General features: G+C 42.2%; 1 protein-coding gene across 1 annotated transcript; it reads right to left on the bottom strand.

Moving 5' to 3' along the window:
• Positions 1-3,001: 3,001 nt before the first annotated feature.
• On the bottom strand, positions 3,002-20,579 carry OPRK1 (opioid receptor kappa 1). Its single transcript, XM_056854216.1, has 3 exons — positions 20,314-20,579; positions 5,785-6,137; positions 3,002-3,658 (listed from the first exon to the last, which is right to left on the bottom strand). Exons 1-3 carry the CDS (start codon positions 20,577-20,579, stop codon positions 3,132-3,134), a joined length of 1,146 nt encoding a protein of 381 aa, XP_056710194.1. The 3' UTR covers positions 3,002-3,131.
• Between the last annotated feature and the right edge of the window lie 1,042 nt (positions 20,580-21,621).

The raw sequence follows: 21,621 nt of genomic DNA, 5'->3' as shown, positions 1-21,621 counted from the left end.
TCAGGCAGACCATTCCACAAGGTAGGGGCCACAACAGAGAAGGCACGTGTATGGGCAGTTGTTGATTTTGCTACCTGCAGAAGAACCAGTTCAGATGAGCAAAGCTATCATGGTTGACTATAGGGCGAGTCAGTCTTGCAGAGTTGGGTTCCCAAGGCCATGAAAGGTGTTGTATGTGATAGCTAATACCTTAAATTGAGCCCAGTAACTGATGGGCATCCAGTGGAGTGACTGCAGAATAAGAGCAATGTGCATGCGCCATCAAGCTCCCAATAATAGCTAAGCTGTAGCATTCTGCACCAGCTGGAGTTTTTGAATTGATTTTGAGGGGAAACCAATGGACAGTGCATTACAGTAGTCTAGTCTCAATATCACCATGGCCTAGATCCAGGTGGCCCATTCAGCTGTATCAAGGTAAGGGGCCATTTTTCAAGCTAGGCTGAGTTGGAAGAACTCCTTTTTTGCAACTGTATTAACTTGTTTATTCAACAATTATGTTGGTCCAGTATAACCCCGATGCTCTTAACTGTCTCGGCAAGGGTCAGATGAATCTCATCAAATGTGGGAAGCATAATATCATAATAATCATAACAGTGTATAATGTACGACATAGACAATACAAACTAATAGAAAAACTTGGACCTTGTGTGTGACTAGTTATGAGACACTCCATCTTGACTACTGTGAGCTAATGGAGACAGTGATACAGCTCTATGAAGGTTCCTTTTAGCTCACAGTAAGAAAAAAGCATAGCGAAAGCAGTATCACAAGACTGAATGATGTGTTTGCAAGAGGAAAAATGTACCATATTCTCCTGTAGATGGTTTGATATTTCCTTATCATCAGCTCTACATTGTGAAAGGTTTACTATAATGTTCACAATCATTAGGTAGAGATATTTCCATACACAAAAAGCACTAATAATCAAGACACTTATATATATATATATATATTAGCTTGTATTTTAAGTGCTGTTAAAACAACAACAACATTGTGACACTTCTGTAGTGAACAGGCACAAGTACAAAAGTTATTCCAATTAACATGCTTGAACCAGGAAGCTCAGAGTACAAACAGACATAAAAGCACAGCTCACAATGTTAAAGTCAGAAAAGACTAATTGGAATAAATTATACATATTTGAACATTTTATTTTGGCTGAAAAATATGTGTGGCTTTGGAGAGTGAAAGCTCTGGACCACCCCGGGAATGCCCCCTGGGAAGACGGTGCACAGAAGTGTGCCATTAGGACACTGGCAGGAGGCTGCGCCAGCGTCTCAGGGCCGCACTGCCACAGCAGTGTAGGGAAGGCGACGTGAGAGGCCCTACGCCAGCATCTGTGCCAGTCTTACTGGCGCAAGGGGCACAGACGCAGGCGTGGGCCCTTGCACTCCTTCTAAAGAATTTCAGTCCTCGAGGTGAGGAATGGGGTGTAAATATTCTCAGCCCAGCCATTTTAAAGCCACACCATGATTTCCTCTGATTCCCTAAACTTTAGCAACAGCATATTTTCAAGCTTACTTTACAAACAGGAAAGATAGTAGTACTTGTTTTAATTTTAAAATTCACACATGTTCATTTTTGGTCTTGGCACTTTAGAAATGGAGTAGACCACCAGAACCAGAGATTATAATAGTGCAATCCTAAAAACACGTTCCTAAGAGTAAGTCCCATTAAATAGATATGAGTAGGATTCCAAGCAGACAAGCTTAAAATGGCCCTATTAGAGGTGGATCCTGCCATTTCCTTCTGCTAAGTGACGAAGTATTTCTTTGCCAAATGAAGGCCGATCACTTAACAGAAAGGAGATGAGGGATCCAACCAGTGTTTAGTTGGGTAGGCAATTGTGGAATCACTGGTCATTTATTTGTTATACCCTCCAATTTTCAATGTGTTTTAATTTTATTTCAAATTCACTGAAAGAGGATTATATAATTCAAGTGAATGTTTGAAATCTGGGGAAATCAGTGTTTGTGAAGATCTAAAAACTCACCTGCGAGTGTAGAAATTAGCTAAATTTGATTTAAACTTTCACTGGAATATGTCCAAAAAAGTGGGGGTGGTGACATGGGGGACATCAGTACCATGTGAGCCATGACATCACCTGGGAAAACCAGAAGTGACACATTCTAGGAATCACTGGAAACTCTATGATAAACCAGAGAGTTACCAGCAGTTCCTAGAGCGACATGGCATCATGTCTGGGTTTTTCCTGGAAGTCATGCCATGTTGTGCACAACACTGGTATTTTTTTTAAAAAAAATTCTCCCACCACTTTTTCAAGCAGCATTGGGCAACAAGGGTTGCTAGCAGGATGTCTCTCACCATAGCTGGAAGCCTGGCAACCCTATCCTAGATAGGGAGTAAAAGTTAGATATGAATTGTGTGTATCAATAAAATTCACATAGTCCACTCATGCAATAATTATATAATTATCATATATGAGGTTCCCTCAGCATTAATGGTTATTACTTGCATGTAATTGACATTTTCATTGACCAGCCTATGAAGTAATAGATACAATCATCATGTAAAATATTATCGTGTCAATCAGGAGCTCCCAGATTTAAACATAAGGATGGTAGTTTCCATAATCTGCTACAAGACTCATGGCTATGTAGCTTTCTGGAAATACACTTTGTATTCAGGGGCTGTAAGGAAAATGTGGATTTTGCAGTTTTGACAGGTGTTATAAGCTCAGAACTGACACCTTTTCTTATAATCCAGTATAGTAAAATATTATTATTACTCCAATTTTTTTTTTTACCAGGCACTGAAAGCCACACTATTATTTCCATCTGGAATCTAAACAACAGCAGATAGTATAAGAAAAAAAGATTTCCCTTTCCACAAAGACATTAGCATAACGAAGAGCTTTTTCTGCTTTTTCTTCTCAAAACTGATATGCAGCTATGTACAAAGATCTGTTTTTAATATGATCCAAAAGCACTTTTGAAGAAACCCTTGTTAGCAGCAGTGGGAATATATCAGTTCAGACTGTGGGATTTCTTACATAGTATCAAATGGGACTATCGTTGTCCCTTTCACACTGCAGTAGTTATCTGAGTTAGTCCAAAGTCATTGGACTCATCTTGTCCTGGAGGACAGTAAGACGACATTTCCACGGCTAGTCATACTGGCTTGTTTGTCCCATCAGCCTGTTCTGCATAAGCAGAGTCTCGGATGGTGTTTCTGACTCTGTTGGTGCTTTGTTTATCTGTCTTCGTCTTAAAAGGAAAGCAGAAATCTTTGAAACAACGCTTGAAGTTTTCATCCAGAAAAGCATAAAGGATGGGATTGAGACTGCTATTGGTGTAGCCCAAGGCAATACAGAAATAATAACTTGAAATGGCTGCAGTACTGTGGGACACATCCCCCAGGGCCTCAATCAGTACAAAAATGTGGATTGGAGTCCAACAGATAATAAAAACTGCCACTACGACAAGAACCAATCTGGTGATGCGGCGAAGGTTTCGGTCTTTTTCTCGAGAGCCGGACAGAAGTCTCACGCTCTTCAAGCGCAGAATCATCAGAGTATAGCAAACAATTATAATCAACACTGGGATAATAAATGCAAAAACGAAGACACAAATTTTCATAAAGATGTCCCACCAGACATAGTCTTCATCTGGAAACTGCAGTGAACACTCGGTAGTGCCTGTATGAAAGGGTCAATAAAAACAACAATAATCATGGATAGGTTAAACAAACAGAATTTACAGTCAAACATAGCTCATATTTTACTAGATTTTTAAAAAATCCTGTTCCAAGCAGGGCCATCAACTAAGTTGGAGCAGCGTTTCTCTGTACAGGGCTCCCTGGCCGTGTCCCTGGAGTAAGCCTCGCTACCACTGGATAGAGCAGCAAAAAACCCCACTGCCTCCTCCCAGCCCTCCCCACTCGCGGGCCAGCAAACAGGCCTTGAGATGAGTTCCCTCTAACATATAAAAACAGACCTTTAAATTTGTGGCAGTTCCATTTATTAGGCTTCTTTTTAGGAGAGGAAAAATTACTGGTGATTGTTTTTTTATGTTCACCAAAAGTGCTTGTGCTCTGACCTCCACCCATCTCACTAGCCACTCACTGCTCATTCAAGACTCCCCTTGGCTCAGAACAAACTCGTGTTTGAGTCGTCCAGGAGAAAAATGCTCCTTTAGCAATATGACTGTGAGCACAGATGGTGCTTAAAGGGGGTAAAAGTTAACTTACCAAAGTTTTGCCTTTATTTAGGCAACATAACAAATATAACCAATGTTTATTTCAGTTTAGTGGAAACAAAGGGATAATCTCTGGGAATCCTGCATGAGGAAATATTTGCTTCCATGAAAAGGGTTATAAAGGCAGGGTGGTAGAGCACTCCTGGTACCTCCCAGCCCTTTATGCTAGTGCAAAGTGCAGTGGGTGATGGGAAGAGATGAAGGGCTTCTTCCTTTACCTCTGAGCCCAGATTTCTCAGCCTCTTTACAGCCTGAAGTTTGTAAACATGGTCACATCAAGTTTGATACCGCTGCTGATTTTAGTGAATGAGCCTCAGCCTGACCGTGCAAATGCATTTTATTGCCTTTTTACCTGTACACAGTTCTGTACCTCCCTAATGCACTGGAGCATTCACATTTTAAGTGGCTGGAAAAAGAAGCATAAGCTTTTAGAGGAACTGCTCTGGAAGTAATGAGGAAGAACTGCTGATAGTGGAGATGAATGATTTACAAAGATGTGAAATTTATGGAGCAGGGAAAAATATTATAAGGTATACTATAATATTTCAGCCCACTTGATTGAATCAGTGAGCTAACAGTCTTTCCTCCTCTGCAACAAATTGTGCCTTTTGCTCTTTTTAACCATAAATTGACAGTGAAAACACAGAAAACCTAGGGCTGCTTTAAGTGTTGCAGCTGCTGGTGGGGGGGAATCCACAGGGTGGCGTCTCCATAGGTATATATAATACGGCGACTAAATCACATGTGGAGCACCCCCATTGTTTTGGAAATCTCCATAGCATCTCTGGATGTGTTCATGCTTGGATGCTCTCTACACAGTAGAAGCTACATGGGAAGTCTCCCTACACATGTTAGCTACTGCATGGAGCATCTTTCTCAGGAATGATGTTTCCAGAAGTTTCCATGTGGTCAGTGTAAAGCCTGTCTTGCTACTATGATGACCTGGCATGGATATGTATGATTTAGGGATGGCTTACAGGATGACCTTCTTAATGGGGGTTTGCCTAATGTCTATTCAGGAAAAAAAGAGGGCTGTTTGTCTACTGAGTTACAGTTTTAAGAGATCCAGGGAGTACGTGTAGCCCTACTTTCTCCCTAGAAGAAGTAGCTGAAGTAAGAACCCTAAAAAAAGAATAAGCTCTGCAGATGAAGAGGAGGGGAGAGTACTTTGTACAGCAAGTAAGAAGAAATTGTGCAGCTGTAGTATATGTATAGAAACTGTCCCGTTAGAGAGCTGCAATAAATAGATCTTTTATATAGAAGTGTCACCTTTGTCTGATCTTAGAGCTATGAACAATCTAAAGTGCTACATAAATGCTAAGTACTGACAATAGCTACTTTCAAGTAGAAAGCACTTGAATTCCTCTTTCTTCCTTTTGCAATTCTGCAGTCGTAAACTAGAAGTATTCCTCTACAGCCCTGTGCTGTTTAGAACAGTACCTTTTTTGCAAAATGAAAGGTGGTACTCTGAGGATCCTAGTATGAACCAGCCGTAACAAACAAACAAAACAACACCTTTCCCACCAAACAGCAATGACCCCATGAACAGAGCAGAGCCTAGACTCACCTTCCCTGACCTTGGTGCCACCAAGAACAATGGCCGAAATGCCCACTGATGAAGATAATAGCCAGATGCAGATGTTGATTACTTTTGCCTTCAGAGGGGTGCGGAAGTCCAGAGCCTTCACGGGGTGGCACACAGCAATGTATCGATCGACACTCATCATGGTCAGCGTGAAGATGCTGGTAAACATGTTGTAGTAGTCAATGGAAATGACTATCTTACACAGCACATCCCCAAAGGGCCACGAGTTCATTAAGTACTCTGTGCTTTGGAAAGGCATTGTGGTGGTAACTAAGGCATCAGCCAGAGCCAAGTTAAAAATATAAATGTTGGTGGCTGTCTTCATCTTTGTGTATCTGGAGCACAAGAAGAGAAAAAGAACCATAAGTCTCCCTATTAGGAAGAATATTCCGAAACATTAGAGCCAAGCTAAAATGGCACGAGGGTTGTTTTTTTTTACATCAGCATTCAGTCCCTCCTTTTTCAGTGGTGACATTGGAAGTAAATGGGGTAGAACAACACCGGTTGAGGTCCAAAAAGCATAGTGGCTACAGACTTCCCCTGGGGACAACATGAAAAGAGTAGCTTAGGTTTGTCAGGAGGGATAATTTTTGCTCCCAAAAGTCTCTTGAACATTTGGCAGAGCTTGATACTACTTTACCAGCATTTACAAGTCTTGGATTATATTCCACTTCCTTTTTTTTATACAGTCCTTTATCTGATTTATTGACTCACTGCTTACCAATTAAGCATTACTTGCCAGAGGCAGAACTGGATTTATGAGTGATTGTAATTAGCTTATGCATATTAGTCAAGTTATAGTAAAGCTGATAGATTTGTTGCCATCCACTAAGATCAAACAACAGCTGATAATGGAATTTTGCATGCTGATGCCCAGTTGAAACCAAACTGTTTTTGTTTTGCTTTATAGGAATCTTGGTTTTTAAAGTTAACGGTTTTCATCCTCCTGTCACCACTGAAAGCTTTTTTAAAAAATCCTATAATTATTGTTGTATGACCAAATGCAAAGTGCTTTCCTAAGGATGCTTTCCTGGGAGTAAGCCCCACTAAATACACTGGAGTGGCATTCTGAGTAGATCTCCTTAGGATGGCAGTGCTAATGACTGTGAATTCCCTTCTGTTGCTGATTACTTATACAACCATACATTTTGGACAGCAATGTTCATAATGAAGTTTGGTTCACACGTGCAAGCAGCGGCGTGATAGCCACTGTCAGTGCAAAACTTTGGAGGCTTTTCCAGATCAGTCATGCTATGAAGGGGTGAGCACTAAAAAAAACAAACCTGTGTTAATTTTGGATTTAGATTTCCAGCAGGGCATGCCTTTTTACATCCTAAAGTTTCTGGCCCCTTTTTACAGTTTGGGGGGTTACTTTTGCAGGTTCAAAACATTCTGCACCATTTTCCTGGTTCCTTTCCATTCCTCTCCCCACAGGAAGCAAGGCCAGTGAGGGAGACAGAAGAAACTGGTCATACCCAACAGCTGTTAGTCAGTGTCTCTTGCCCTTTAAATTTTAAAGGGACTAGAAGCCACACCTAACAGCTGATGCTGACTCTCACAGCTGATACTCTGGTGGAGCCATCATTTCCTATGGCTTCTCCTGCACCCATAGGAAATAATGGCCCCATTATTTCCAATGGTAGTAGACTCCCCCCCCCCCACACTGTCAGCTAATAGTATCAGGTCCCTTTAAAATGTAAAGGGATAGAAACCCCTACCAACAGCTATTTAACAAGCCAGCTTCCTTCCTCTCCCTCCGCAATTCTGCACCTCCTCAAAACTGTAACATTCCTGAAATTCTGGGAGATAAATTTTCATTACACACAGAATTTTGAGAGTATTTGAGGTCATTTCAGACACCCCCAAGCTACTTTGGGGCTTAATTTTGGCTTAGGAGTATCCAAATGCATACTCCCTAATACAATGAAATAGTTTGCCATCCTTCTACAGTGCTTCCTACCTTGATATTATGCAGGCTGAAATCGCTAACCTTTTTTTCAGTTTGCATTGGTGAAATACCACCAGAACAACATGGTGAGCTCCTTCATATAGATGCCTTGCCATGTATTATATTTCAAAGAACTTTCACACAGCTGTACCAGCTAGCCTCAGATAACATGCATTTACATGTACAGTACATGGGGGGATCTAGCATTGGATACTGTGTTATTGTAATCATTCTCCTCATGGTGAAAATCTATAAACTGAATGATTACTGTTGCACTATATCCAATAACTTATGTTTCCAATCCATGCTTATTTCAGATTCTTATTTGCACTTTAGAAAATATACTACAGCATCAACCACTTAAATATTTGGAGAAATCAAAAGACTTATGTACATACTCATTTTGAATAATTTGGCAATAGTGAGGTATTAGCAATGATACAAGTTGGAAAATCCCAAGACAAAACAGAGCTCTAAGTAGGGGGGTTACCGTACTTTGTATTCCCAGCGATGTATTAAGAGTTTGAAAATGTTATAAAAAACATCACTTTAAAAGGGTTTTTGGATACCATGGCTTATAAATGGTTGGAAGACAGCTAAAGGGGCCAAACAAAGTGCGAACAGCATTTTTTATAACGTTTTCATTTCAAACTCTTAATACATCACTGGGAATACAAAGTGCGGTAACCCCCTGGAGCTGTGTAAGTTAAACTAAAATGCAATACAGTTCCAATGGACACTGTAAATGACTTAAATGAAGTGTGTTGTACTTAACAAGTGATGTCGATCATACATTCTGAAGAGCAGAAAAAGGTTCAGGTGGAAGAGACTTCTGTGCACTTGATCTTCTATTATGTCTGCATGAAGCTAAGGTCATTCATGCATGGTCACTTTAACCTCCTTTATTCCCCGATCAAAATTTTCAGTATGCATGATACCTCATTCCTTGGAAGCTCAACGCAGTTTCAATGCAAAACGAGCCCGGCTTTTCCTCTTCTGGCCTGAGTTAAACCGTTCATTCTGGCTCATTCCGGAGTCACAGAGTGTGCATACTCTGTTCTCGGGTTGAGCTTCCCCGAGCCATCACACCCCACCCTTTTCCAATCCCCTCTTTAAAGCAGCATGCAGAGGGAAAAACATAAGATTGGTTTCTCTCACAGCCAATCACAAAGCAGTGTGTAAAGAGGCGGGGATTCAAGTGCTTCCTGCTTCCTCGGACCTCTTTGCCAACCCAGGGCTAACCATGGAGAATACTTCAGTCAATAACTGCAGACATTTAACAAGCAAAACATTATAACTTTATTGGACTGAACTTATTTTAACTTTTTAAACTATATTTTTGGAAATAATGTGGCCACAACTTATTTGGCAACAGCTACAATAGCCTTGGCACAGCATGGGCGCTGCATCAGGTACATCAGCCAGCCCCAATGCAGCAGGATGTATAGGCCCTCCCTCAGCGGTCCCGCTGAGGGTTCTTTAAAGGGATGGCGCTACCGAGGTTTTGACACCAGGATGTCCACCACTAGGTGTAACCCCACGCCACTTAGAGAAGAGGCTGACTGACCCCCAATTTGGGCCTATCAACCTTGAGCCTCTTCCCCAAAACCCCTTATCGGGGTCCCCAGTCCAGAGGAAAGGGGCGTGCAAACCGCTTTCCCCCACAAACTGATACAGCCCCCATGCACCACTGCCCAAGTTGTGACAAAATTAACCACCAATGTATATATGAGGGAGGGTGGGAGGGGCCAAAACGAGCAATGAACTGAGCTCCCGAGAGCAACAGCCCCACTTTTATCCTCCTTCAGAGGACCAGAGTGAAGCCTGCTCACTCTGGACTAGGGCTGTTGAAAAACAAATTCAGTAAAGTTCTGCTTCGGCAAAATTCGGCCCTTTTTAATTCTGGATGTGCCGAAGTCCGAACTCCCCCGCTTCGGATACGCAAAATTCGGCGCAAGATCTGGAGTTCGGGGGGAAATTCGGCCGGATCTTTGAAGTGCTGGGCGCCGCCTACCCAGGCGGCGCCCACCACTTCAAACCGAGAGTCAGGAAGGGGGCGGGGGTCTTTAAAGAGCCCCCCTGCGGGCCTTCACGGGGCATCCATGAAGGCGCGCGGGGGGGGGGCTCTTTAAACAGATCTGTGCCTTCCAGCTGGAAGGCGCAGATCTGTTTAAAGTGTCCCCCGCGTGCCTTCAGGGAAGCCCCGTGAAGGCGCGCGTGGGGGGGGGAACAGATCTGCGCCTCCCAGCTGGAAGGCACAGATCTGTTTAAAGCGACCCCTGCCCGGCTTCAGGGAAGCCCCGTGAAGGCGCGCAGGGGGCTCTTTAAACAGATCTGTTTAAAGCACCCCCGCGCGCCTTCAGGGAAGCCCCGTGCAGGCACGCGGGGGGGGCAACAGATCTGCGCCTTCCAGCTGGAAGGCGCAGATCTGTTTAAAACGCCCCCCACACGCCTTCAGGGAGAGGGGGCGGTGGGTCTTTAAAGGCGGGAAAAGGCAGGTTCGGGAACTCTGAACCTGCCAAATTTATTCAGCGATCGCCCCGAATTTGCTGAATTCGGGGCGTCGTTTTCCCGCCTTTTTTCAGTTCGGTTCCATCCGAACGGAAAACCCCCGAATTACGGAAAATTCGGCTTTTTTTTGGTTCGGACAAACCGAATCAACAGCCCTACTCTGGACCTCCGGTCCAAGATCCCGCACCCTCAGACAGAGCCACCTCCCTATTGGCCCCTTTAAACTGAAGGGGGGCACCCCATTGGCCAGGATGCAGCCCCCCAGCACTCACGGGGCTTCTGCACACGGCAACCGCCCAGCGCTGCATGCCCCAGCTGCGCTGATCAGCTGGCCCGCCCCCTCAAGCTGACTTTCGTTTCTCCGGGCCCGGGGCAGCAAATGAGGCTCCCGCTGACCCAGGAACCGTCGCTTCTGAGCAAAAGAAAGGCTTTTTTAAAACAAGGCTTGATTTCCCCCCTTCTTTCAGATTGCTCAGTTTTTTTGGGTTTTTTTGTTCTTAAAATGCTTTTTTATGCAGCAGTTGGGTCTGGGGGGACGGAAATCTTCTCTCACGTGGAGGAATGCGAAGTAAGCCAATTACAGAGCAGCATTTAAAGGGATGGGGCTTGATTTGAGCTTGGGAGACTGCTTTTCTGTATTCATGGTTCAATTAGCACACAGTTTTGTCCCTGATCATTCAAGCCAATGCATACAGTTTCCCCCAACCCGGGTTATTTTAATGTGTGATAAACCCAGGTTCAAGCAGGGAGATCCAACTCATGCATAAAAGACCTAACAGTACTACCCTAAGAGTAAGTCCCGTAAAATAGATCAGAGTAAGATTCTGATTAGAATTCCTCTGTACATATTACACTTGCTGCTTGGGTATTTCTTGGGAGCTGAAATATGCACGGAACTGAGCATGCCTTGAGGATCTGGAGATCCAGATTTTCAGCATGTTGGACAAAAAAGTGACCCCTGAAGTTCTAGGAAAGTTTTTCAGTATTGTCAAAATGATCCAAGAGTAGCAATTGAAACTTTAGCCACACAGACTCACTGTCTATGTTCCCCTCAAAAATCTAATGGTGACTCAGAACTGTCCTAGCTATAGTGACACAGAAGGAAGCAGACTTTTCAAGGGCTGTTTAATCACAAATATTGTGTGCTTAAAGTGCTGTCAAGTCACAGCCGACTTACGGTGACCCCAGCAAGTGGCTTTCAAGGCAAGTGAGCAGCAGAGCTGGTTTGCCATTGCCTTCCTCTGCAGAGTCTTCCTTGGTGGTCTCCCATCCAAGTACCAAGATCTGGTGAGATCAGGCTATGCCACGCTGCCTTCCTTCTCAATCACAAATATCATTCCCTTTACAACTTACCAATGAAACTCATAGCAATGGAGCTTTCTAAATAGGGAATTACATTAATATTAATCTCTTGAGCATTGTTAAAGGTGAGGGTTATATTCAGTACTTGTTTTCCACTGGTGGAAGAGGAAGGGCAGTCTTTACTGATTCTCCTCCCACTGCCCATCATGAAGTCCATCAAAGTGACAAGCAGGATGGGGGAGATTCCTTGTTTGCTAATCCTCTTTGCCACACAGAAACAGCTGAAATAGTCAAAGCTTTTATTGAACAGCATCAGCGGGAATACTCTGAAAGCAAAATGAAGGACGGGGTTGCTTTGGCATAGTTCTGTGCCTTTGAAAGTGGTATAATACACTGCTGAGTAGCTTCTTTCCCTATCCTATGTCGGGTATGTCAGCCCAGCAGCTTCCAAAGGGGAGAATATGTTGTAGTCAGGACAACAGGCACCCATTCATTGTGGCACCATTTGCAGCTTCTGATTGGTCCACTGCCTGTTTCCAAGCTCTCATCCAGCAACTAACTGTGTCAGAGGTGGTTATTTAACCAGCAATAACCACACTTCAAGTAGAATATTGTGCCCCATTTGCCCGTTCACTTACTTCATTTATAACTCATCTTTCTCACAAGACTCAAGGTGAATTGAATTTTTAAAAAACACAATAAATACAAGAAAACTATATAGAATTTTCTTCACAGATATTAAAGCTGTGTGTGTGTGTGCCCTGACCTGGATGGACATTAATACAGCCCAGGTGATAAAAGGCAAATTTCTCCCCCTCACAACACATTTGTATAATGAAGCAAGAAGAAAATATAACATCTAGGGACCTTACTGTGACCTGTTCTGATGTACGTATTAAACATGCTCTGTTACAGCTACTCTCGCTTCCAGTTTGCTCAAAACACAATTCAAATGCTCGTTTTGATCTTTAACCCCTCTAACAACTCTGCAAAAATCTTGTACATATTGCATATGGGGTACAGTTCTATCCCAAGCCAAATTCCGATGTATCATGGTAGAAGCATTGCCACAAAAACAAAAATATGCCAGATTATATTATGTTTCAAAGTAACAAAACGTTCAGAGAATGAAAATGCACAGTAACATAAAATGGAGCCTAGGAAGGGCAGAGTTTGGAGAGAGGAGGGACCTCAGCCGGGTATAATGCCATAAACTCCACTTTCCAAAGCAGCCATTTTCTCCAGGGGAAGTGACCTCTGTAACCTGGAAACCAGTTGTAACCCCAGGAGATCTCCAAGCCCCTGGAGGTAAGCAACCATTGTGCCATATTATCTTTTGCTGTGTCCTATGATCTCGTCAGATCTCAGAAGCTAAGCAGGGTCAGCCCTGGTTAGTATTTGGATGGGAGACCACCAAGAAATACCAGGGTTGCTATGCAGAGGAAGACACTGGCAAACCACCTCTGTTAGTCTCTTGCCATGAAAACCCCAAAAGGGGTAGCCATAAGTCAGCTGCGACTTGACGGCACTTCACACACACACACACACACACACGACAGGTTTTATGACATATTTAATATTGTTTTATCTGTTTATAATTGTTGTATCTGACCATGAGAGTCTCTAAATTGGGCTGAAAGGTGGCACAAAACTAGCTAAATCCAAGTTAGGCACACTGAAACTCTGTGTGGGATTTGACTGCATTACATTGCTAACTGCGAGTAGAGAACTAGGTTCCTTTTCCCTGAAGTATCATCCGACACATCTGAGAAACATAAGTTGCTTTTTTCCTCTCCACATAACTATAAGGAGTTTCTTGTTAAAGCCGTTTCCCCCCTCCTCCCAGAAAATTATTCAAATCAAAGGTGGCTTGCAAGATAATTTGAAAAAGTGGCCATCTTGGAGCTCGATAATTGTCAACGGTTCATTCGTCTGAATGGAATTCTGGGGCAATGGAGACCAGATACACTGAGTGATTCCTGAATGACTGGATGAGTCACGCTCTGCCTATGGTAGCTATTACTGGTTGACAAAAGCATCACAATGGCATATCCATAACCCTGGTGCTAAGTTTCCATTACAAGTTGAAATGACACCACATCCTAAAAGTTTTAAGTAATTTCATAACATATCCAGTGGAGACCCAAATGTGCAGCTGAATGTGTGATGCAAACCCACATTTATCTAGCTGCTGGTCCCTGGTTTAATTTGTTAAGTGAACACACGTTGGCTCCTTCTTACCAACTGTTGTATGTGGAAACAGGCAGGATGTATGCATTTGTAACATGTGAACAGGGCTTGTGTCACACCTAGATCAGTGACATTTAACTGGAAAACTGTGAGCCAGGTAGAAACCACAAGGACATGTTTTCCATGTGGTTCCAACCTTCTGTAATGGCTACAAAGCCAAAACAATTTTATCAGTTTTAAGGATGAGGTTGATTTTGAGCCACATAAAAGTCATAGGTTTGAGATAAATACTCAGAGGAAACAAGGATAGATATGCAATCAAGAATTTATCAATTAAGATTTTGAGACTATTCCCATTTATTATTTCCAACATTTGGGAATTATTTATATCATTTGGGAGTTGTAAGAAACCAGCATTATTTCCAGCATTTGGAGTTGCAAGATTATAGCGCCTTTCCCTCTGGTGGAGGTGAAAAGGAACACAGGAAGCTGCCTTATCCTGAGCCAAAACATTGTTTTATCCTTTTTACCTTAAATGTCCCAGGGAATGAACCTGGGACCATCTGCACGCAAAGCAGATGCTCAACTAGTGAACCACAGCCCCTCCAAAATGACTGCAAAGGGAGAAAGTAACTACACAGATATATGCATGACAGAGACAACATCCAACCACAACTATTAGCATATCTTCCTGTCAAACAGAACAGTAAGAATTGAAATATTGTCGAAGGCTTTCACGGTCAGAGTTCATTGGTTCTTGTAGGTTATCCGGGCTGTGTAAGAACTGACATTTTTCTGGAAAGTCTATGCTTTTACATCCTATAAAAACAGGAAGAAGACAGAGGCAGTTGTTGAGCCTTAGGCTATATAGCCAGCCATGATAGAAAGCTCAGCTACAGCACAGAATCATTACAAAGGCTTTGTACAGTGTAGCAGGCAGGGCACCAAGAGACTGAAGAATAGAGACAGAGGCACAGGCTTTGACCCACCCTCACTGACAGGTAACCCATCTGCCCTAAAGCCTGATTAGGGGATAGAATCAGAGGCTTAGGTCTCACCTTCCAGTTGTAAAGAGGAAACATATAATTTCAGAAATATGAAAGAGACTGCTGTTTTTGAAGGATTAGATTATCTATGTGAGGGAGCCTCTAATTCAAGATTTGAGATCTCTCAGACACTTTTATTGTGTTTAGAAGAGCAGCCATGGAAGTGTTTGTCCACTCATGTAAGCAAAGTATTTTTAAAAATAATACCAGAACTCATGCTAACTAGGAATGTGCACCATTTTTTTCGGTATTTTCGGGTTCAGGTTTAACAAACCTGGAATTACTATTTTTTAATCTGAAAAAAAGCTGAATCCTAGGCTCCAGCATTTTAAACATAAGCTAGAAGACCTTTTCTTCTGTAGATCAATGTAAAAAACATGTAGCCAAATTGATCTATGCTAGAGATAAGAGTTACACTCATTTTGATACGCGGAGGACATGTTCCCCACTTGCCCTGGGCCTGATATCTAAGGATACTCTTCCTTTCTATCTGGATTCTCTGGTTAGTCCAAAGTTATGTAGAATCTATATGCATTCAAGATTTAATTGCCCTTTTTCAATGGTTTTGCTGGGCCATATGCTAAAGATCCCTTTTTCAAACCAGCTGTGTCCCTGCCCTCTTCAGTCAATGGACTCCTTGGTACATATCCTTCTGTATTGTCCTTACGTATACCAACTTAGGCTACAATTGATAATACCATGTTTTAACAAATGGTCCACATCTTCTTGAGCAACTTTGGAGCAAAAGGTTCAGTTCCTCTTAGAGGACTCTGACCCTCAGCGTACTTATTTTGTTGCTCGTTTTTTGGAGGCTGCAGAGAAGAGACGAAGGGGGGGTGTTTTTAGAGATGGGTCATATATAAGTTTTATGGTTTTATTGTTCAAGACCTCGGTCTAAGAACTGGGGGAAAGAAGGTATCAGCTTTTTCCGAATAATCAAGAAGTATGGGTTTATTAAACCTGAACCCGAAAAATACATGGTGAAGAGCTGAATGCTGGGCTTGGCTGAGCCCAGCATTCAGTTCTGTGCTGCCTGCCGCCTCTGAAGTCCACGTGGACTACGGAGGTGGTAGTGAGGAGTGGACTCAGCCAGCAGGTAAATAAGGGGGAAGGGAAAAATGGCAGTGGGGCCAAAATAGCCCCAAATAGTACCCAAAAACGTAGCATTAGTCAGGATCCACTTTTCAGCTTCCTTTAATTGTCATCATTTTTCCCCACACACACACACACACAAAACAAATACCAATAAGGTATTTTTCAGGAGTTGGGGTCGGTTCGACTTTAGCCAGATGCACACCCCTAATGCTAACCTCTTCCCATTTCCTTCCATACTATATCACTGCTTTTGTCCCACCAGGCACTAATGTGAAACAAGTCAGCTGGGCTGGGAGAAAAATAGTGAAATAACATAGCACAGCAAGAAATGGTATAAGATGGAACATTTCTCCTCTTGTCAACACACTGACTTTTTATTTAAAAATACACACTCCAGCCTACTCCTGAGGACTCTGAGAAAGAATGAAAAGGTCAATCATAAAATCACACCTTCTTAAACCTACTGAGTATTACATTTTAATTGCTTGTTGAACAGGGATGCTGTCTCACATGAACAAATAAATGAACCAATGAAGCTGTCTTGTATTGAATCAGACCCTTGGTCCATCTAAATCACTATGGTACTCAGATTGGCAGTGGCTCTCCAGGATCTTAGGTGGAGGTCTTTCACATTACTGATTCTGTTAACTGGAGATGCTGGGGATTGAACCTTGGACCTTCTGCCTGCCAAGAAGATTCTCTGCCTCTAAACCACAGCCCCTTCCCAGGGCCTCCTAGGTGCTTAAAAAGGTAAGAATGATTATTTAGGTGAAGGGTACAGTCCATGAGAATTTTAATCCCAACTGGGCAGGGGATGGAAAAGTTGCAACCAGAAGCAAGCTTCCCAGTAAATCCTGTAAAATCCTGTAGAAGCAATTACTGGATTGTTTCCTAATAACATGAACTTTAATTACACGATTAAAGAACAAAATTATGTATATGTTTCCCATAACAAAAGACCCAAATCTGGTTTTTTGCACCTGACTAGAGCAAGATATAAATCACATACCTCCCTGTCATAATGCTCATGACATGTGACATCCTGAGGCAAATTCTTTACAAATATTCTGTACTAACCATCTCTTCTCTGACACTTGCTTTTTATGGTCATCAAATATACAAACCAGGCCTAGGCATCACAAGAAAGGACCTTTCAATGAACTTATCCCTGAGTAAGTATGCATAGAATAGCTTGACTACCATTCTAACGTACTTACCTAGGACTAAATCCATCTGAATCGGTGGAACGCATGTTTGAATGGACATGTATAGACTCAGGCCAACTGTGTACCAAGAGTCAAGAGAAAATAACATCTATCTCTAGTTTTCTTCCACCATAATGTCTCTTGTCTCTTACTCTCTGTAGATTCAGCAGCTTTTATACATAATCACCCCAAACAACTTTTTCTTCAGAATGAATATATTTAATTCTCAAAGTGACACCATCTATTGATACTTAAATCAAGAGACTGGGGCTATGAACAGGCAAGACAGATCATTCTACAAACTTGTGAAAAGCCCCAGGCCTGCAGAAAAATCTGAAATCTTAAAAAGTAATGCCCATTTTGCCATAGTGCTCTCTGGGTGATCTTGGGCCAGTCACACACTTTCAGTCTAACCTACCCCACAGGATTGCGGTGAGAATAAAATGAAGGAGAGTGATTGAAGTGGCTTTGTGTACTCATTGTGGAGAAAGGTGGGGTATAAACCAAGTAAATAAATAATAATAGCCCTGACCTGGATGGCCCAGGCTAGCCTGATCTCATCAGATCTCAGAAGGGTCAGCCCTTCTGGTGGTTAGTATTTGGATGGGAGACCACCAAGGAATACCAGGGTTGCTGTGCAGAGGAAGGCGATGGCAAACCACCTCTGTTAATCTCTTGCCATGAAAACCCCATAAGTCAGCTGTGACTTGATGGCACTTTACACACATGCACAAATAATAGTAGCTGAAGATGGGGGGAAGATAAGAAATATGTTGGTTGATGGGTGGGAGGAGAAAAGGTAAAGGTGAGAATATGGGAACTGCCAGAAAGATAAAATGAGGAAACAGGTGGGTAGGGGGATACAGAGGAAAGTGAGCCCCCCCCACCACAAGTACTTGTAGGTGTGACACTGTGTAACTGGGCTTAGCCTGGCAGCCAGCACAAAAGAAGTGGGCCCAGCCCAGCTAGAAAGCCAGAACCACCCAGAGCTTTCCCAGAGAGAAACTGTGCGGGGAGGGAAGGAGGAAAAGAAGTAGGAAAAGGGAAAGCAGAAAAGGGGGAGTTGCTATCAGGCTTTCGGGAAAGAGCAAATAGTGAGGGGAGGATGAGATGCCCCCCACAAGTCCTTGCAGGAATGCCACTTGTCTGTGTGTTTATGTATAACAAATTATAAATCATTGTGCTATAGGTTGCTTGGGTGTGTGTGTGTGTGACTCTGTGTATAGACTAGAACAGAGAGAGTATAAGTATTATATAGTATTGGTAATAATATATACAATCTATAAACAACATGTAAACTAACACTGATATGCTACTTTCCATAATGAAAATATTTAAAACTCTTAGAAAAACCAGGCAAGGTAAGATGTAGAGAGAACAGAACATGCTAAATAATATATTCAAAAATAATCTGAAATATTATTTCATTGAATATCCAATTATTTAACATTAATCTATAAATGATAAACTGGGAGGGTGGAGGAATCCACATATAGTAATAAAACATATAGCATGAAAATAATTATAGTTACATGGTAGTTACCTTTTTGCAAGAAAAAATTATATTCATTTTATGGTGCTGATCTACAGATCCTTCGTTTGAGGGTTAGGGTTAGGGTTAAAATAAAATGTAAATGTTGCACAATTTTCTGCTTGAAGATTCTGATATTGTTTTTACCACTTGTTACTTCTTGGTCCACCCTACAGAGTTGGGTGCACATTCTCATTCAGTTTTCCCTTCTATTAAGTGTAGATTTCACATGTTCCCCACATGAATAATTTGTACTTTAACCAAAGGAACTACTAATGGAGATAAGTCCCTTCGTACAATCTGTGACCTCTCCAATCAGCACCTATAGGTAAGTACAGGGGGGAAACCAGGGATCTATTGAACCTATGGGAATCTTTTTTACATAGGTGAGCTCTCAGTGGACAAAATCATTGTCTCAATTCAACCCTCCCCCACTCAATATATAGTACTTTTAAATATGAAACCATTTTCTTCAAAAGACAAAGAACAAATTATGTAGACTGCAAGAGAGAAAGAGTATGAGTATTGTTTAATATTGGTGATAATTATAGAATCATAGAGTTGGAAGGGACCGCCAGGGTCATCTAGTCCAACCCCCTGCACAATGCAGGAAACTCACACCTCCCACACACACACCCAGTGCCCAGAAGATGACTAAGATGCCCCCCCATGAACTGCCCAAGTTCATAGAATCAGCATTACTGACAGATGGCCATCCAGCCTCTGCTTCAAAAACTCCAGGGAAGGAGAGCCCACCACCTCCCGAGGAAGCCTGTTCCGCTGAGGAACCGCTCTGTTAGAAACTTCTTCCTAATGTCTAGATGGAAATTCTTCTGATTTAATTTTAACCCATTGGTTCTGGTCCGACCTTCTGGGGCAACAGAAAACAACTGTTATGTATATATAACATTATTGGCTTCTTATCCCTGGGGGGAGCTCTATCCACATTTTTCCACAATTTCTATATTTTGAACTACTCTACCACAACATGCAACCACAGAATTTACAACTTTCAAGTCTATTTTCTATTTCAAACTCATAGTCTCAGAGTCAAAAGGAGACAGTCTCTGATACTCTGAAACAGCTGCAGGTGCATCCAGAGGGAAGATTCCTTATGGTTGGTTAAGCAAAGTAATGCTAAATTGAAAGACAAGGAAAAGGTACCTAAAGGAAGAAATGCTTCAGTATGTGGGTTTTCTCACCAACAGTGACTCTTTATGCCATTTGCAAAGATCCTGATAGACAAAGGTTTGCTATCTGGATCTGAATATCCGACCACCAAGTGATATCCTAGAACCTTAACATCCATGAGTCTTAGTAATTATACATCTGTTCCTAAGTACACAAAGCGCCCAGCTGTGGCTGGGGATTGAGGGCGGGGTAGAAGTTTAAATAAATAAATAAATTCACACATTCTTTCTCTTATTTTGTTGTTTCATGCATTTTTCATGACTGTGGCTGCAAACCTATGCACACATATCTGGGGGATACGTCCTACTGGGTATAACAGAAATCACTTCTGAGAAGACACACATAGGCTATCTATCAGTCTATTCATACAGCCCTAAACACAGTAAGACACCTTTCTAATTCCATTGAAGTTAATGGGCTTAGAATGGTGTGATTCTGTTTAGGATTGCCCTCCATGGCACTCAAATAATCTATAATAAATCTCCCTCTTACCTTATGATGACAAACATCACCAGAGAGTTGCCAACCAAGCCAACCACAAAGACCATGGAATAGACAGCAGTGATGATTATGGGAATAGCTGGGGAGATGTTGGTGTGGTTCTGCTGGAAGTCCTCATACATGCCACTGCTATTGCTGCCATATTGAGACCAGTCTAGGAGCCAATTGCTGCTGCTGCTGCTGCTTGGAAGCAGGCATAGTCCTGGGGAGCAAGTGGGGCCTGGTTCCTCACGAAAAATGTACACTGGTGATTCCATGGAGGCCACTTCCAGAACAGGTTCAGAATAAGAAAGAGCAGAAAGAAAATGCTGGAAAGAGAAGAAAGCAATGAGAAGAGTGTGTAGTAAAGACACCAAAGAAGATCCAAATGTTGTCATTCTAATTGTCCTGAGTACCACTAGAAACATTTGTTTGTATACAGAAGCAGAGGACAGGATGGAAAATCCCATCATAGCAGAAGGCAGTGTTAAAACATAGGTAGAATAACACAATTGTTTCACAGCCCAATCACTTAATCCACATTTTAGCTGTGCCTAAGTGTGCTGATGGAAACTCATTTTGATCTTAGAATTCTTTAAATAAAAACTGGATTAAATCCGAGTTCTTCAGATAGTGGGTTGTGGATCAGAGCCACAGCAGTTAAACAGTTTGAAACTCTTTTGGACTTTTAAACACAGGGTAGCACCAAAAGACTGATAGCTTGTGCAGATAACTTGTCCAGGTAACTTGTCTAGATAAATTGAATACAAACATTTTTGGTTCAGGACAACAGTCTGAAAGTGGACAGGTCCACCCACCCCCCTTTTAACCTCTTTCCCCTTAATCCTTCAGTGTATCTATCACAACAAAAAGGTATTAAGTATGATGAGAAAGGCATCCACACCCTTTAAAAATATGCCCTTTTCAGTAATAGATAAATAGATTTCAATAAAGTAAAATGACTATGAAAAGGAAAGCAAAAGAGTAATCATATTACCTTTTTAAAAAATGCAGGGAAAGGAGCAAAGTCTTCCAAGAGATTCACAAGTTCAAAAGCATCCTCTCTGTCTCTGTTTCAGCCTTGAAAATGACACTTCTGTTACCATGGACTCTATAGGGTTTGAACTCCTGAGGAGCGAAGAACGGACTGGATCACAAGTATTCACTCCAAGACTATAGAAGCCCTGGCTGCTGCCTGCAATTTACCTGCGTACCAAGCAATCTCTCACACGCTCGTTCTCTCTGCTAGCTCTGCACTCCGGCAGACCCTACCGCACACATTCTCCTGGATGCTCACATGACTTTTCTCTACACACCAAA

This window comes from Euleptes europaea, chromosome 8 (assembly GCF_029931775.1).
Source record: "Euleptes europaea isolate rEulEur1 chromosome 8, rEulEur1.hap1, whole genome shotgun sequence".
In the NCBI taxonomy this organism is placed as follows: domain Eukaryota; kingdom Metazoa; phylum Chordata; class Lepidosauria; order Squamata; family Sphaerodactylidae; genus Euleptes; species Euleptes europaea.
Note: the sequence above shows the minus strand (reverse complement) of the source record. Positions and strands in the feature narration are given on the sequence as shown.

Excerpts from the sequence above, each read along its gene's own strand:
- OPRK1 (XM_056854216.1), bottom strand. The coding sequence starts at position 20,579 with ATGGAATCACCAGTGTACATTTTTCGTGAGGAACCAGGCCCCACTTGC. Across the intron at positions 6,138-20,313 it reads GTGATGTTTGTCATCATAAG|ATACACAAAGATGAAGACAG; the intron begins GTAAGAGGGAGA and ends CTTGTGCTCCAG. Across the intron at positions 3,659-5,784 it reads TGGCACCAAGGTCAGGGAAG|GCACTACCGAGTGTTCACTG; the intron begins GTGAGTCTAGGC and ends CCTTTCATACAG.